The sequence below is a fragment of the Myotis daubentonii genome, chromosome 1 (assembly GCF_963259705.1).
Source record: "Myotis daubentonii chromosome 1, mMyoDau2.1, whole genome shotgun sequence".
In the NCBI taxonomy this organism is placed as follows: Eukaryota; Metazoa; Chordata; class Mammalia; order Chiroptera; family Vespertilionidae; genus Myotis; species Myotis daubentonii.
Window position 1 is genome coordinate 207,820,189 of NC_081840.1, and position 18,718 is coordinate 207,838,906.

The window sequence follows — 18,718 nt, forward strand, 5'->3', positions numbered from 1 at the left end:
CCGTATCATTGGCCACTTAAAGCCACTCCCTGCCCGCTTGAAAAACTGGTCACAATGACTGATTTTCCACTAATTGCTTAAATTTGTAAATTCAGAGCTTCAAGGCAGATCAGAGCAAGGAAAAAAATATGAACACAAATTCTGGGCTGGCACTGTTGGCCATATGCATCAGGTAGATGTGTAGGACTGTGTTCATTACATCTAGTTACCGAGATGTTTAAATGACTTTTTATAAGCTTTTCTTTTTCCCCTGAAGGACCTTGGGGCCATCTATTGTGAAGTTTCAGTACAATTTACTTCATTTTTTCAATAATGACAACTCTCTGGACAGCTAATACCTTGCAGACATACTAACTTTCATGACAACTAAATGCAAGATGGGAATTCTGATGCCCACTCCTGCAGGGGAGAATGTTGAGATTTCTGTCTAGGCATCTGAACTTGGGTAAATTAAGTCAAGTTAAGGGGCAGACCCAGGCTGTCTGGCTTGATATTCATGGGGAGGTCTGGCACTTTTGCTTTTTTTCTAAGTCATTCATAGATGAGTTGCTCTGGGAAGAAGGGGTTGCCCTGCGGGCACAGCTCACTGCTTCCCTTAGAAAGAACACGGTCCAGCGTGAAATGAGGAATGCCAAGCCCTGCCTCCAGCCGGGCAACCCTGTCCATCTTCATCTAAAATGAGTCAGGCTATCTTTGTAGCAGGGATTATGGGCTCTAAGCAGGTGAGTGGGGAGAGAAGGTTCTTCTCTCCAGGCTTCTAAGGCTTATATGTTTCAAAGTGAACGAGATAATGCTTTAAACGAAGCAAGGGCTGGCATTTTCTTTCACTCCACTTTACTTGGCAACACACAAGCAACCAACTCAGATTGGCAGTCGGTTCATTCTATTCAAAGAAACTGGGCTCTCCAGAAAAGCCTGTTAGGCCTCCTGGGAATGTCATGGGCAACACCAAAAACATCCCTGTTTCACCCAGTGTCCGAACAGGGCAGCGACAGCCAGAGTCACAAAAGTTCGCGCAAGTTCCGTGTGTGCCTGGCCCCTGATCCCCAGGGTCTGTGAGGCAAGTCAGGGCCCGGGCATCTGGCACTCAGCTGCATCTGCTCTTCCTCTGCAAACTTCTAAACGGCCATTGTTCCTCAGAGGGACCTCCCCACCCCCCACCCCCGTCATTAATTACTATGTGGTTGCGAAGATCCACAGACCAGCAGAAAACACCGAGTGCTGAAACATATGAAAACAATTAGAAAAGCAGCACAATCACGTGAAACCTATAATTCAGCTCAAGCAAAGTTTACATCTCCAATGGGAAACACCACGGCGGAGAACTCAAATCTCCGTAGTGTTTTAATTCAGGGGAAGTGAATCTTGGTTCTTATTTTATCCCCTTAAAAACAGAAATCTTGGCTTCTTCGGCGGATTCTCAGATTTGGGGGGCGATTAAGCTAACGGAATCATAAACGAAAAGAGAAGAAAAAGTGGCTTCTGTACTTTTGACTTCAATGGCAACAAGAAGGAAGATTTAACTCCACCCATTCATTAAGAAGGCCCACTTTCTGTCCCTTGGTGCTAAGATACCTGATATATTGTTTGACAGGAGGCTTGGGATTCCCAGGCTTCTAAACTCATGTGAAAATGGAATACCAGGCACCTCTACTCCTGTCTACATATTGTGTTAAAAAATAATACAAGGAGGTGTTTGAGAAAAAGTGACATCAACAGGAAAAAGAGTCTGAAAGGTGAAGCCTTGTTCTTCGTCTACACACCTCCTTCCCTCGCTCATGCCTCTACACTCTCACCCACCTCTGCAAACAGACTTTCACAGCTAAGAGAAAAGCAGGATCTTGAATGCGGGTGAACTTAGAATGACTCTCAGTTCTGTTGCGGGCTTCCAAAAGCAAGTGACAGTCACAGACGTGTCAGGCTAGTGGCAGGGTATATATGAAACCTTTATGAGAGAGCTAGCAGCTGGAAGTCTGTCTAAGTCTAAGCAGTGAATTCTGGTGTTTGGAGCAGCTGTGTCACACTACTATTGGGGACATTCTCCTGGAATATCCATAATTTTCCTGGACCCAATTTTAAATGTTAAAGCTTAAAATCTACCCTGTGATGACATTAACTGACCTGCCAAAGCCCATTTAATAGAGCTAAGTTGGACAAAGTATGTAAACAGTAATCCAGATAACAGGAAACATAGAGAGGAGTAAAAATTACCACATCAATATAATTTTCATTATGCAGAATTATGTTTGTAAATTTTAACCATGATTTTAGGTTTGTACACAGATGCATGTTGTCCTAAAATATTTCAATGTTTTATTAGAAAATAAAGCTCCCAGTTACTGAAGTGGCCCAGCACACTCATGGAATTTACAGCCTTTGCAAAAAAATCTCCTTTCCCTGCATCACCATGATTCCTGGGCATGCTGAGATAGCTTACTGTACCTCCCCACCCATCCCCCTTTGCTCTTTTGAATACTCTAACGATGATACAAAGAATTCTCAAAAAAATTAAAAATAGAACTACCATATGACCCAGCAATCCCAATTCTGGGTATTTTTACAAAAGAATTAAATCAGGATCCCAAAGAGATGTCTGCACTCCCCAGTTCATTGCAGCATTATGCACAATAGCCAAGACATAGAAACAATCTAAGTGTCCACTGAGGACAGATGAATGAATAAAGAAAATGTGGCATATACATACAATGAAATATTACTTAGCCTTTAAAAAGAAGGAAATTCTGCACAACATGCATGAATTTCCTTTAAAAAGAAGGAAATTCTGTACAACATGGATGAACCTCAAGGACATTATGCTAAGTGAATAAGCTAGTCACAGAAGAAAAGTATTTGCATGATTCCTTTTATGAGAAGTACCTAAGGGTCAAATATGTAGACTCAAACAGTGGAAGGATGGTTGCCAGGGGTTAGGGGGGAGGGGGAAATGGGTAGTTGGTAATCATTGGGCATAACGTTTTAGTTAAGCAGGAAGAATAAATTCTAGCGATCTGGTGTACAGCATTGTATCTGTAAGTAACAATACTGCATTGTACACTTAAAAGTTTTTTTCAGAGGGGAGATCTCATGCTAAGTGTTCTTATCACAATAAAGTAAAAAAATTTCAAAAAGGGAAAATAATGGCAAAGGATATGAAATAATTTATGGAAGAAGAAATCTCAGTGGCCAATACACACAATATGATTGTCAACCATATTAGTAGTCATGGAACAATCAATTTTTAAAGATGAGATTTTTTTTTTAACCGAGAGAGTGGCAATTTTTTAAAAATGAGAAAAAATTAAGATGATGGTGTCTTTGGCTACATTTTAGCTTAAAGACTGCACAGATGTTATAAAAAATGAAGGTATGTGTCAAGGACATTAAGATTAAAATTTATTAAAAAAATCCCTCCTCTCACCTCAATCACGTGTATTTACTCTCAGTGGGCCTTAGATTTGAAGACAGAAACAGGAACAATATGAAAATTGGTGCTTAGGGAGGGGATACTATTCATTTTTCTATTCTCAGCAACTAGCCTTCTTTCTCATACAAGTAGATGCTAAAATTATGTTGAAAAAAGTATGTATCTGACAAGTTCTCTGAGCCAACATTTGTTTTTAAGATTTTACATCATTACTCTTTATCATTCAGAAACCCAGAGAGCTGCTTTTCACACAAGCGTAATTCTGTGTTAGAGTTTTCTAGCAGCACATACATGTTTAGGATAGACACACTTTCTGTGGAATGCCAGACAGGGAGAAATATAGCCTTGATTTCTCTGGAATGAAATCCATAGACGTCAATGCTGGAACTTTCAATTAAGACTTAGACCATGGCAATGAGCACATACGGGATTGTATTGAGAAATGAAAACTGTTCCATTAAGTGTGTGGGCCGCAGATGTGGTACTGTGGTCAGAGCCTCTGAATCTGGCCACCAGGTCAGTAGTAACCAGCTAGGAAGTCACTTACTATCATGGATCCTCAGTTTACTCTTCCTGAAAATGGGCATGTTACCTACCTCTTAGGATTAAATGGACTGGCAAGTAGCAAAGTATTTTCAATTGCCAAACTGTTATGAATTTCAATTTGTCAAATAAATTTGGGTCTCTCTATTATTTGTTAGGATATTTGTGGTTATTATATGAGAAAAATTCTACCAGCTTCCCAAAACACTACATAAAACTGCGGAACTCCAGTTTTGTGTGCCTTTGTGAAAATCTCCATCTCACATGTAATATGAAGCCATCAGGACAGTAACTGGTGCCTTTGTTACAATTAAGAGAAGTAATTACGCCATTCTTTGTTTCTGAACCAACATGCTTTAGAAAAGGAGTCAAAAAAAACCAGTCTTTCTTACTGCTCCCTCTTGGGACAAAGGAAGTAAGTGGATTTTTGTAAGCCAGCCACCCTTTCTAATGAGAGTGTTCCCGTTTCAAAGAAGCTATTTTCTAGTGATGTGTAAAGTAAGATAAGAGCCATTTAGGAGTAGTGTGAAAATTAACAGGCCATAAACCATTGAAAAAATAAAATCTTATTGCCAGGGAAGTCCCGCAGCCCACACATGACTGACTACATACAGTAGGACCAGGTCTAATCAAGCAGCAAGCTCACTCTTCACCCCCACTTCAAAGCGCCAGCTACTGTAAGCAGAGGCACGCCGAGGGCAGGGACTATTAGCTATTTCCAGTTGCTCGGGTAGGGCGCAGTGATACCACTGAAAAGCAGAAGTGGGGAAACAGGCTGGAAACTGCAACACACCAGACAGATTCCAAACCCCCAGGCATGCACCAAGCCCGCCAGGCCAGCCAGGCCAGCCCACGGCCTGCAGAGCTGACCTGGCGAAGCGCTGTGCTGCTGGCAAGACCTTGATCCCAGCTTGCTCTAGCCTCCTGCGCTTTTGGGTTTCAGCAGCATCTTTTTCTTCAGACTCCGCTGGAGGACGCTGCTCCTTACAACGGCCAGTGGGTGATTCTAACCCACCGTCTGAAGGCTGCCCATCAGGGTCCATTTGGCCAGCTGGGTCCTCTTCCCAAGGAGACCCCACTTCACTTCCCTCTTCCTCTATTGTTTCGGGGTAGCTAGTGAGTTGGACAATATGGTTTACACCGAACGAACAGACTGGCATGGGGAGCAGACCACATGTCGTCGCCTAGTCATTCTATACTACTTCCCACTTAAAAAAAAGTCATCGCATGCAATACAATCCTGGCAATGAGACAAAAATTAAATGTAGTCATTTATAAATTAATGCAATGCACCGTAATCTCAATATTGATTAAGAGCTATTTCAAAATTGATCTTGAGTGGCAAAAACCCTTTCTGCTGGAATGGTAAAATTTATGCTTTGTTCAATAATTAAAACTTTTAATAAAATGCTGGTTCAGTGGAAAATCATAGATAATAAAGATAGACTATCAGAAATAACCATGCAATGTTCAGGGTGGTTTTGCTGAAAGTATTGGAATGGACCGTAAGTTTCTTTTGTTGGACTATAAGGTTCTTGAAGGCAGGGACTCTATCTTATTTACTATTGGGTCCCCAGTGCCTAAAGGCAGTACCTTGTATGTAGTAGATGCTCATAAATACTTGCCGAATAAATGATAGGATGAAAACATAATCAGAGGTTAGGAAAAACACTGTTCCTTTAAAGAGTTGAGCAGTTCAATGTATCTTCCAATAAACAGGAGTTTCTACATGTGATTCTGAAGCATGTTCCATGAACCCCTTACATACTTGAGCTTTATCTAGATAAGCATGCATCTCAATAAAAAATTCTTTTTGCATAAGAATAAGTCTTTCTGCACCTAATCTACCAGAGTGGCGGTCATGCGGTCTCCACAAAAGGACATGGATGACAGATCTGTTCTCAACGTTCTGTCAACAAGACCTGTTTTCACAAATCTGCTGTCAGACAAGTATTTGTTGAACACCTACTGTGTGCCAGGCACTATTCTAGGTACCTTCATGAAGCTTATATTCTATTATCACAGTCTCTCTCCAAACATCTGTCCTGCCCGCCTCCATGTGTAATCTCATCCACATTCGGAAACAGTTATTTGAGCTTATTGGTGTCCAGGGGCTGCGGACCCCACACCACTCCGTGTTCAAGCCGGGCCTTACCTGAAGGGCCTCTCCCCACCCAGCGGGGAGGTGGCGGTGCTCCAGCTCTTCCGATACTCCTCTCGCTCTGCTCTCTTCTTTCTCAGAGGAGCGGGGACATAGGCCGTCTGGTTGCTTTTGTTCGGGAGGTACTGGTTAAAAGGCACTGCTGATTTCGGCTCACCGTGAGAAGTCCGCCTGGCAGACATGTCATCCTTCTTCACGTCCGGCAGCTTCCGATGTGGCAGGTCAGATTCCGAGTCACTTCCTCTCCCTGGGAAGAGAGGATGGGTGCTGAGGCGTGTGCCAGGCTAGCAGTGACGTTCCTAACGGCAAGTAGGCAGTGTTAGGGATGTGGTTACATCTGCGGGTTCCGGGGAATTCTTCCTTCAATTATTCACTTAACAAACCTAAAGTATCAGTCTAAATGAGTCTACCGTGGGAAAAGCTCTCAACTTTAATCAGGGTGAAAAAACCCTTCAAATTTTAAAAAAATCAAGGTAAAGAGACAGACACATAGATACAGAGAACAGACTGACAGCTGTTGGAGGGGAGGGGGGTTGAGGAGATAGTGAGAAAAAAGGTGCAGGGATTAAGCAAAAACAAAATCAAATACCCCTCCCCTGCAAAACAAACAAACAAACAAAAAACTCATAGAAACAGACAAAAATATAGTGATTACCAGGGGAAAGAGGGTGGGGGTAGGTAGGAGATAGTAAAGGGAGGATAAACAGTGATGGAAGGAAGCAACTTTGGGTGGTAAACATACTATGCAATATACAGATGATGCATTACAGAAGTGTATACTTGAAACCTACATAATTTTATTAACCAATGTCTCCCCAATACATTCAATAAAAATTTAAAAAATAGAGGTAAGACTAACTGTATCTGAGAATTACAATTAGCAACCCATTTGCAGTAGCACTATATGTCCGCTCAGATTCTGCACCTCTCAAAAGAAAAACGAAATTAAGCAATAGAGTGTTTCCTGAGCACCTGTTGTCCCACGTCTTACACTGCGCTAGATATTCGGACAAATAAGAATTATAAAGCATTTTGTCTTTGAGGTACTTTTAACCAAGCCACTTAACACTGGGAGAATATTAGTTATAATTCAGGAGCGTAGACATGTAGGAACAATCAGAATTCAGAAAAGTGGCCGATGTGGATTATATATAACCAAGGGTTTGCCTTCCAGGAAGTGGTTGGAGTTATAATAAATGCATATTCCTCTATATCAGTGGTTCTCAACCTTCTGGCTCTTTAAATACAGTTCCTCATGTTGTGACCCAACCGTAAAATTATTTTCGTTGCTACTTCATAACTGTAATGTTGCTACTGTTATGAATTGTAATGTAAATATCTGATATGCAGGATGGTCTTAGGTGACCCCTGTGAAAGGGTCGTGTGACGGCCGAAGGGGTTGCGACCCACAGGTTGAGAATCGCTGCATATTGAAGCCCTTCCTGGTACCCTTGCTGGAGGGAATCTTTTTTTTTCCTGTGAGCATTCTGGCCTGATGACCTATTCTTTTCTTTTGCACATTGTACTTTCCATCTTGAATTTTTGCTAACAGAGCTTTGTATCATCCACAGTACTTATTACAGTGTCTTTGTACACAGTGGCATCTTCAAATAGTCTGACAAATAAATGAATTGGTTTGGTTTAAAGAGTGTTTTAGACAACGCAAAGGAATTTAATGTTGCCTACATCAGTCCTTCATAGCCCCAACAATTAATTATATTGCATCCTTGTTTCCTGAGTCTCATATCACTGGATTTCTAGGATCCACAGAGTGAAGCTGTCATTTAAACAAACACTACTATCTATATAGAGAAAAGCCTAAGTGACCATTATGACCGAACAACTAGAATGACTGGTCAACCAGTCGCTATGATGCACACTGACCACCAGGGGGCAGACGCTCAATGTAGGAGCTGCACCCTGGTGGTCAGTGCACTTCCATAGCCAACTTCCCATGGCCAGCCCACCTCCATGGCCCCTCCCCACAGCCGGCCGGCCATGGTTGTCCCAATCAGAACCTCCCTCAGCCCTGATCCTCGGCCAGGCTGAGGGACCCCACCTGTGCACGAATTCGTGCACCAAGCTTCTAGTGTATAGATAATCACCATTTTAATGCTGGTTGAAAACTCTTAATCAATGAGAGCATTATGAGGCTATTCAGTCCCAAATAGAAGATTACTGGTTTACACTTGTGAAAAGAGCCTTAAACTCAGAGGCAAGAGAGGAAGCAACCTTGCAGAGTGAGCTCTGCCCTCAGCAGCTCTGTTACTTCACCTCTATAAGCCTCAGTTTCCCAATGTGTAAAGTGAAGATAATAATACCACCTGCTTCCTAGGGCTGTTGGGAGGACCACATACATATAGAATTACTGGCACAGTGCTTGGCCCACAGCAAGGGCTTAGTAAGCGCTGACTACTCTTTATGTCCTGACAGTTCTGGGTCTGTCAGCAATGAGCTGTGGGCTCCCAGGCTTGTCTCTAACACACTTGACTGTCCTTTTCTATAAAACAGGAATGAAATGATTTGCCCTGGAGATGAAATGATTTAATAGCTTTTAAAAGACTATAAAAGTTAAAAGCACTGACCATAAACAAGTGTTCATTGTTGCAGATAAAATATTCAGTGTATGAATTATTCATGCCACTTGCTCTCCGTCTTCCTTCAGAGGCTTTGACCATTTCATTACTTGTTAGCTTTTAATTTGTAACTTAGCTCCCTTCCCACCCTAGGTCTTTTATCGTGGACTGCATATCTGTCTCAGTGTCATAATGAAATGGTTAGAGCCCCGTGAATTGCTTTATAAACAAACACTTTGCCAAGTTCTGAGATTTGTTTCCCCATTGACAAAGGTGGAAACTGAGGCTCAGAGGAGCCAAGAGAGCCCCCTCTCTCTGGCTGGTTATGAATAGACAAGAACTCCAATTTCTGTTTTCAAGACATCAGCCCAAAGTTTCTTCTTTGGGACATACTTCTCCTGGGAAATGTCCTCTGCTTAAAGCATCTGACTGGGGAGCACTGCATTTTTGTGGAATAAATAAAAGAAAAACAATGATTCTTCTATCATAATGGATTAGAATTGTCTCAATTCTAAAATTCTATAATCTATGAATCTTATGTGGGTATAATATCTAATTTACATATTATCAATAATTTATTGAATAAATGTCTCAAAATAGGTTGTTTATGTGAACCGACAGATCATTAACATTAACAGATCACCCTTTTTATTAATTAAAAAATTAATATTTTTTCGCCCTAGCTGGTTTGGCTCAGTGGCTAGAGTTCGGCCCATGAACTGAAGGGTCCCAGGTTCATTTCTGGTCAAGAGCACATACCTTGGTTGCAGGCTTGATCCCTGGTCCTGGTCGGGGTGCATACGGGAGGCAACCAATCGATGTGTCTCTCTCACATTGCTGATGTCTCTCTCTGTGTGTCTCCCCCTCCCTTCCATCTCTAAGGAGGAATGCCAGTGAAGGTCAGGGAGGAATGAGCACCTATCGAGCAAGACCGAGTGATTGAACGGACCCTGGGGACCCACAGCATCCCTACCAGATAGCTCTTGAGTCCAATCATAGGATCATGGCACCTCTAATGAGTGTTGCCCTTGACTGTCCCTACTGAATGGGTCAGTGGGACTCAGAAGTAATAAAACAAAAGCTCGCCATATTGGCCCGATATGGAGTTGGAGAATTTTGTAGTTAGGTTTTCCCTAATGAATTATGAGTCCTGAGAAATAGATTTTCAAGACTTAAAAAAAAATTTCTAAATCTGAAAGCGTTTATGAAGATGTGCAATCTTCTTGATCAGCATCATTTAAAAAAATACCATAAACTCCAAGGAAATATAACATCTACTTGGACAAAATTATACTAATTTTTTTTTAAGGCACACAAAAATGGGTGCTTTGCTTTAAGAACCTCATTAGGTCTTGATTAGTTTACAAGAACATAAGCCCGAAGGTATCAGGCTGATTAATGAAATCTGTGTGTAAGATGCTCTTTCATGGATGGTGTTTTGTGAAGCTCAATTTCATGTTAGTCTTTAGATAGAAAAAATATTTATAAAAGGACTCTAGCTTATCAATCTTAATTGTTGCTAACTACATTATGCCTCTGCACAGCTACAAATATGAGCAACCATCATCTCAAATCCCTTCAAGATGTAGCTCGTTATAAACTCTGGTCCCCTGGACGCTGGTGATGGAACAAAGGATCTGCATTACCAGTTATAAAGAACCAAGATGAAGAAAATAGTAATTTGTTAACACAATCACAATAATACGGATAAAGTAGTTTGGCTAAGACAGGTTTTGTAAAAGTCCATCTACCTTCTACTTTCATGAAAGCTCAATTGGATCATGCACTTGGGACTGAAACTTCTAACACTGGGGATGGCACTTTAAGAGGCCATATACAATTTTAGGAATGTGTTCAAGCACCTCACAACGCACTGTGAGATTCTGTAGAAACCACACACTATGTGGCCCGAGGCTAATCCATTTGCTGGGAAGTTTAAGGACCAAACAAAAGCTCAGACATTCTAGAATTTAAAAAAATCTATTGGGCAAACAAAGAAGTGTGGGTAAATTAAGCTTAAGAGTATGTGATTTGGGTTCACAGTTTCTGAAGCTTACGTTATACTACTTACTGACAGTAATTTTTGTCACTCACCCATTTAGGGGGCTTACTTAACCTCTCGGAGGTACATCTGCAAATATGGGTAAGAAGGAGTACCTCAGCCCTGTAGTAGGACTAAGTGAGGCACTTTGTGAGTACCTCATAATCTGTGCTGAGGACTAAATGAGACACTAGTCATAAGGTCATGGACTCAATGTGGACACATTAAGTACCCACCTATTTTAGTAACAGAATTTTATAGCTGAATCTTTTAGCTATAAAAGACAATTTTCATCTTGGAGAGTAGGCTTAAGTCTCTAGAAATATTAGCATCAAGAGATATTTTAAAAATAAAAACAAAAAATTCCCACCAGCTTTAGTATCTGTCTGCAAGTCCATACATGCAGAACTGAGCCACTGTCCCTTTCAAAAAAAGCACAAAGGTGCGAAACACTAAGGTAACACAGCTTCTGGAAAGTATGCATTAAGTTGATATCAGGTTGCATGACCATACATTTTTGCAAAGAAAAATGACCATTCCGTACAGGTGCTATAACATCCACAGGATTCAAATCAAACCCAGCCTCAGAAAAAGGCAGTCTGGGTTGTGCCCTGTACTGTAAGGGCCACCTGCATCGCTCTCATCAATGGTTGGGTATCATGCCCCTCAAACAGATCGCCAAACCCGAGCCAATTAAAGTTCCACAACCCCAGGCTTCAGGACTTTGTTCAGTGAGTGGAGTGCGCTTCCAGTTTGCTGGAAGTCGGTCCATTTTCACTTACACAGTGTGGCACTCACTCAAACATTTCCCTTTCTCGTACCCGGAGGAAATAAACCCTTGGCACCCTTTCTGAGCTAATGGTCTGCACAGCGTCTCGATTCACGGAGACCCAGGGAGGAATGATGTCAGACATTTTCCAACAGGAGACATGCTCACTGACGCAATGTTCAAACGAACCGCTGGCAGAGCCCACCAAGAGTCTAAGGCAAAAAACAACACTCACAGACTTTCCTTCTACCAGTTTAGAGTTACCAGGTCCCTCCTCCCCAGCGCCAGTCCCTCTGTGGGCCACAAGGCAGCCCTTGTTTGTGTTTCGTTCTAAGATGTGCAGCTTGCGCAGGCTCCCACCTACCATCGCTGCTTCCCCTGAGGACTACATCTGGCGACGGTGTCTGCCGGGAGCGGGAGCCAAAGGAGTCCAGGCTGTCGAAGGAATCATCGCGGCCGTGTCGAGGGGGAGACAGGGAGTCACTACGCTCGGAATCCCAGCAGTCGATGTAACCACTGTCTCGGATACTCCGCTTAGGACTCTCAATGTCATCAGTCTCCTGTTCAAAAATAAAACATAAAAAAACCCCACGACAGACATTATAGCAATAGACGTTGAGCCTTCCATCACAGGAAAACCAGTCTCCAGTGGCCTCCAAAAATTCCTGCATCTAGCATCCGTAGGAACAGGTTATGACAACCAGTTAGCGAATGGATGATCATCTACCAGCCAACATTTCATTCTTCCACCCTCCCCTGCTGCAACTTTCCCAACCAGAAAAATCACACCCCTGAAGAAAGAAAAATCCCCAGGAATTCCTACTCCACAATGTTTAAAAAAAGAAAATCAAAGGAAAGGGAAATAAAACACCATTAGGTTTGAATTCACAAGAATACAATGACAGATAAAAACAAAAAAAAGGAAAGAAAACTAAAACCTTAACCTTGACCCGCCTTTCGGAATCCATAACCGCATGTCTGTTCTGGGCCGGAGCCCCGAGGCTAGCGGTGCAATTGCTCCTGTTTATGCGACCTGGCAAATGCACGCAGCATTTGTTGTTGCAACAGGATCAGATCCGTAAAATCCTGGAGCAGCGGGCTTCCCTCTCCTGCTACCTTGAAGGGAAATTCCTGCTCTGAAAGGGAGCTGTCTTTCTGAGGCAGAAAGTTAAAAAAAAAAAAAAAAAAAAGCAATGAAAATATGCAAAATGCTTTTCCTGATGCCTCAGAAGAATCCAGGCATGCTCTCGCTCTCGGCCAGCTCCTGGCGCTGGGGGAGCTGAGCGCACTTGTGGCTGACCCACATGTTCAGAGCAGGGAGAACAATGGCTGTCTTTGACAGCCTGTGATTATAAATTCTTTTCAGCGCAAGCAGCACATACTAAAACACTGAAACTCCAGCAGGAGAAAGGTCAGTCAAAGCCATCCTCACCCGCCTATTATAATAAAAGCCTTGTTCCCGCCTGTGTCTTAGCATTAATTACAATAGTCCAGGCTGACGAAAACAAAAATAACTCTGGTCACTCAAAGATAAACCCCAATTTAATTCCCCCCCGATGGCCGCTTAAGATCAGGACTGTGGGTGACACTGTTCTCGTCTGCAGAGACTGGAATGTCACACTGTGGATTTCCTGGGATGCTCAGGAAAGTCCCCTCCACATTCCTAAAGGAAAGAAAAAAAAATATTCTCCATATCTGAGATTTTGGAAACTGTCTATACTGGCTCATATGCCCACTGGAGTCAATGCCTTTGTAGGAAGTGCCTTTGCCGGCTGCGTCTGTCAATTATATCCAGACCCTCTGATACAATCCCCAGTGGGAGGCACTCAGCGGGGGTGGAGTGGCTGTAATTCACGGGGCACACACAGATTCTGCACAGGAGAAGGCAACGGGAGAGAGGAGAAGGGCAGGGCTGAGAGGAGCTCCCTGCGGCCGCCACTCCGAGGATCTGATCAGTGCCTCTGAAGAATAGGTTGTCAAAGCTCACACCCTCTCCAGGGGAAGGCAGACATTCCAGCTATGGAAATGAAGGAAGTTTACTTGTAGGTCAAAAGTTAACCAGGACCTGAACCAAAAAAAGCCAGGTCTGGCACAGGAAGAATTCATGACCAACTTTTTCAGTATAGATCGAACTTGGATATGGTTTTGTATTTAATTTCTTAAGAAAGGCAAATAATTATCTTGTTTTATTTATCCACTGAAAAGAAGCCAAATGCTTCAGGATAAACATTGTTTGTTTTTTTTTAAATTTTTTATTTTTTATTTTTTTATTTTTATTGCTTAAAGTATTACAAAGGGTATTACATATGTATCCATTTTATCCCCCCGCCCTAGACAGTCCCCTAGCCTCCCCTATCCCCCAGTGTCTTATGTCCATTGGTTATGCTTATATGCATGCATACAAGTCCTTTAGTTGATCTCTTACCCCCCTACCTCCTGCCCCCCAACCCTCCCCGGCCTTCCCGCTGCAGTTTGACAATCTGTTTGAGGCAGCTCTGCCTCTGTATCTATTATTGTTCAAAAGTTTATAATGGTCTCTATTGTCCATGAATGAGTGAGATCATGTGGTATTTTTCCTTTATTGACTGGCTTATTTCACTTAGCATAATGCTCTCCAGTTCCATCCATGCCGTTGCAAATGGTAAGAGTTCCTTCCTTTTTACAGCAGCATAGTATTCCATCGTGTAGATGTACCACAGTTTTCTAATCCATTCATCTACTGATGGGCACTTAGGCTGTTTCCAGATCTTAGCTATGGTGAATTGTGCTGCTATGAACATAGGGGTGCATATATCCTTTCTGATTGGTGTTTCTGGTTTCTTGGGATATATTCCTAGAAGTGGGATCACAGGGTCAAATGGGAGTTCCATTTTCAGTTTTTTAAGGAAACTCCATACTGTCTTCCATAGTGGCTGCACCAGTCTGCATTCCCACCAGCAGTGCACAAGTGTTCCTTTTTCTCCACATCCTCTCCAGCACTTGTCGTTTGTTGATTTGTTGATGATAGCCATTCTGACAGGTGTGAGATGGTACCTCATTGTTGTTTTGATTTGCATCTCTCGGATGATTAGTGACTTTGAGCATGTTTTCATATGTGTCTTGGAAACATTGTTTTTATTGAATATTTACTACAGGTCTGGGGCTATGCTTGATGTTTTTTATATGTTATACTAGAGGCCCGGTGCATGAATTCGTGCATGGGTGGGGTCCCTCTGGGTGGCCTGCAGGGATCAGGCTGAAACATGCAGTCCAAAACCACCTGCAGCTCCTACCTGCCGCTCCTGCTCATCCTGGCCCCACTGTGCCTGCCACGGGCTCATGCCCAATCAGTCCCGATCGGGGAGAGGCTTGTGCTGCCACAGCAGCGCTTACCAGCCATGAGCCCTGTGAATGGCACCCTCCCAAGGGGAGTGGCCTGCGGGACTGGGCTGAAACTGGCTCTCTGACATCCCCCGAGTGGTCGCACATTGGGAGAGGGCACAGGCCAGGCTGAGGGACCCCACCAGTGCACAATCGGGCCGGGGAGGGACTGCAGAAGGGCTCCAGGGCGTGTCTGGCCCATCACGCGCAGTCCTGATAGGCTGGACCCCAGCAGCAAGCTAACCTACTGGTTGGAGCATCTGCCCCCTGGTGGTCAGTGCATGTCATAGCAACTGGTCGACCAGTTGAGTGTCTGCCACTGGTGGACAGTGCACATCATAACAAGCCGTTGAGCAGCCTTAGCATATCATTACCATATTATACTTTGGTTGTTCAAATGTTCTGCTGTTCGGTCTATTTGCATATTACCCTTTTATTATATAGGATTATTTAATCCTCCCATCCTCCCACGCCAGTGATGTGGTTAGCATTGTCCCCATTTTAAAGAAGAGAAAAATAAGAATCAGAAAGAATAAGTAACCTGGGGTCACATAGTAAAGAAAGCTGTGATCCCAACACAGACCCCTGTCTTCACATCCCAAGGTAAACCTAAGCCCATTTGATTAACTTTGGTGTAGTAACAGCTGCCACCATCAGCATCATTGCCTCTTCCAATTACTAGACACTGCCTCCTTACTCTGTGGATGATGCTAACCTTGGTAAAGTCCCTTCACTAAGTGCTGTTTATGCCCAGGTCCCCAAACTATAAATATTGCAAAAGAGAGGCAGTTGGGGCAGTTTAGAATAGGTTATAAGCACGTCTTGGAAGCCTGACTGACTGGGTTTAAGTCCTGGCTCCACCCCTTGTCAGATGTATGACCTTAGCCAAGTTATTCTACCTTGCCCACTCTCAGTTTTCTCATCTGTAAAATGGAACTAACCTATCTCACAGGATTGCTGAGAGGGTTAAGTGTTACTATATGCAAAGCATTCAGAAAAAAATGCCTGACTTATGCTAAGTGCTCAGAAGTGTTAGCTATGGTTATAATTATTGATATGTATTCATCTGTATATGTAAATAACAATATATAAATCACATAAAACTTATAAATGTAGTTATATATACACAGAAACTCTCCTATATCCTTCTTCATTTATATCTCATATTTAGATGCTTTGGTCCAATTTCTCAATAGGGAGGGCAGACACTCAGGGAGCTGAGCCACTCGTTACATCTAGAAATGACAAAATTTTATAAACTGCTTGGGGCAGCATCACAAAACTGGATTTTCAAGAAAATAGTACCAAAAGGTCTCTCCAAAAGGCCCAAATGTTCCCCTCACCCCTGCTCTACAAACCATAGGAGAAGAGAAGCGAAGAAAAAGTCAGCATGGTTCTTGGAACCTCAGCTGCATTCTCACAGCTACTAGTAGTTATGGGAAAGAAAAACAGGAAGACTGTTCTGTTCATGACTGTGTAGGGAGCCAAGAGTAAAACCTTGGATCAAGTGAGAGCTGGAAGCTGGATGGCATGGCCAGTTTGAAAAGTGAAAACTAGGCTACCCATGGCCATCCTTGGCCACGCTGGTCTCGTGGAACATTGAGGTGAATTAAGAAGCTGGTTCTTCAGCCAGAAATATAGTTGTAGACTAGAGGCCCGGTGCACAAAATTTGTGCACTCGGTGCGGGGGGGGGGGGGGGGTCCCTCAGCCCAGCCTATGCCCCTTTGCAGTCTGGGACCCCTTGGAGGATGTCCACCTGCTGGCTTAGGCCTGCTCCCTCGGGGGAATCAGGCCCAAGCTGGCAGTCAGACATCCCTCTGGAAGCCCGGCAGCCCTCGGGGGATGTCCACTTGCCAGCGGGGAGCAGGCCTAAGCTGCAGTCGGACATCCTTAGTGCTGCTGAGGGGGCAGGAGAGGCTCCCACCACCACCGCTGTGCTGGCAGCCATCAGCCTGGCTTGTGGCTGAGCAGAGCTCCCGCTGTGGGAGTGCACTGACCACCAGGGGGCAGCTCTTGCATTGAGCGTCTGCCCCCTGGTGGTCAGTGTGTGTCATAGTGACCAATCATTCCCAGTTGTTCTGCTGTTAGGGTCAATTTGCATAATACCCTTTTATTATATAGAATAGAGGCCTGGTGCACGGGTGGGGGCCTACTGGTTTGCCCTGAAGGGTGTCCTGGATCAGGGTGAGGGTCCCGCTGGGGTGCCTGGGCAGCCTGGGTGAGGGGCTGATGGCTGTTTGCAGACTGGTCAAGCCCCCCAGTGGGGACCCTCACCCCATGGGGGTTTGGCCAGCCTGGGTGAGGGGCTGAGGGCCATTTTCAGGCTGCCCAAACCCCCTTCAGGGTGGGGGTCCCCACTGGGGTGCCTGGCCAGCTTGGGTGAGGGGCTGAGGGCCATTTTCAGACTGTTCACACCCCCTTCAGGTTGGGGGTCCCCACTGGGGTGCCTGGCCAGCCTGGGTGAAGGGCTGATGGCTGTTTTCAGACTGACCAAGCTCTCCGGCAACCGAAGCTCCCAGCCTTTCCTTTTTTTTTTTTTTTTTTTTTTATTTGCTCCAGCTCCATGGCCATGGCGACTGGAAGCAGGTATCTGGGGTATATTTACTTTCTATAATTGAAACTTTGTTGCCTTGAACGAAGGCAGCAGCCGGCCGGGAAGCTTGGCTTCTTCCATCGCTGGGGCAACCAAGCCTCCTGCTCACTCCAGCTCCATGGCCATGGCGGCTGGAAGCAGGTATCTGGGGTTTATTTACCTTCTGTAATTGAAACTTGGTTGCCTTGAGAGGAGGCAGCAGCTGGTGGGGAAGCTTGGCTTCCTCCATCATTGGGGCAACTAAGCCTCCTGTTTGCTCCAGCTCTGTGGCTGTCAGCTGCCATCTTGGTTGGGTTAATTTGCATATAGTTGCTCTGATTGGCTGGTGGGCGTGACTTAAGGCATAGCGAAGGTATGGTTAATTTGCATGTTTGTCTTTTATTAGTGTAGATATCAGCTAGATGGACAATTGTATTGGATTCCATTGTCACCCAGAATTAAGCTTTGGGGAGAGAGTAGAAGATTATAAACCAATGCAAAGGCTAGCATAGTTTAAATTCACCTGTCTTGGGGTCTAGTTAGTCCTCTGTCTTTCACCTAGAAGCCCAGCAGCATCCTGTCTTCTACAGAGAGCACTCCAGGGAAGGGAGATAAGACTCCAATCTGTCCATTGTGCTAATTTCTAGTTGTTCCAGTAAAAGTGTGTTAATGAATGGGGTGAGAACAACCAGTTTCCATGACATTTTTGAATTATTTCACTCATCTGTCCTCTTCTTATTCCTTTTTGTCAGAGATAATGAGAACCAGCGAGTGTTTGGTAGATGACTGACTTATGGTATCTGAGAAACTCCAGATGCCTCGGTTTTACCACCCAACATTTCCTGCTCCCTTTGTGATTTATAAGGTGGCTCAATCCTGTTCTGGAGGTTTTCAGGTTCTGATTTTTCAGCCCGATGACCCATCTCTGCCCATCACACTCTGGTTGGGAGGCTATTCATTCCACGGATATTTGCTGAGTATCTTCTGTGTCCAGACACTCTCCTAGTGCTGGGGACACAACATTCAGAAAAACTGATAAATACCCCATCTTCATGGGCCTCATGTGCTAGTTTGGAAGACAAAATGTAAACAGAAAAACATGAATACAAAGTTGGGTGGTGTCACTGAAAAATAAGGCAAGTTAAGGAAAGAGAAGTTGATGGTGGTTGCTATGTTGAGCAGAGGTCTGGGCTTCTCTATTGTGACCCCTCTTATCCCCTTGTTCTGGTTAATACCCCTTGAAAAAGTAGTGGCTTAGGCCAGTCATGGTG

The 18,718-nt window shown here is 43.9% G+C and overlaps 1 protein-coding gene across 20 annotated transcripts in view; it reads right to left on the minus strand.

Annotated features, from left to right (window-relative positions):
• Positions 1-18,718, minus strand: part of LIMCH1 (LIM and calponin homology domains 1) — a 320,528-nt gene that overhangs the window by 70,969 nt on the left and 230,841 nt on the right. For 9 of the 20 annotated variants that reach the window (XM_059672538.1, XM_059672529.1, XM_059672500.1 and 6 more), the window contains exons 7-9: positions 11,879-12,074; positions 6,123-6,375; positions 4,838-5,080 (exon numbers count right to left, since the gene is read on the minus strand). In XM_059672538.1, coding sequence (XP_059528521.1) covers positions 4,838-5,080; positions 6,123-6,375; positions 11,879-12,074 — 692 coding nt within the window. Of the gene's footprint in view, positions 1-4,837; positions 5,081-6,122; positions 6,376-11,878; positions 12,075-12,458; positions 12,761-18,718 lie in introns of those variants that run through there. The other 11 variants (XM_059672566.1, XM_059672556.1, XM_059672574.1 and 8 more) reach the window with 6 other exon arrangements.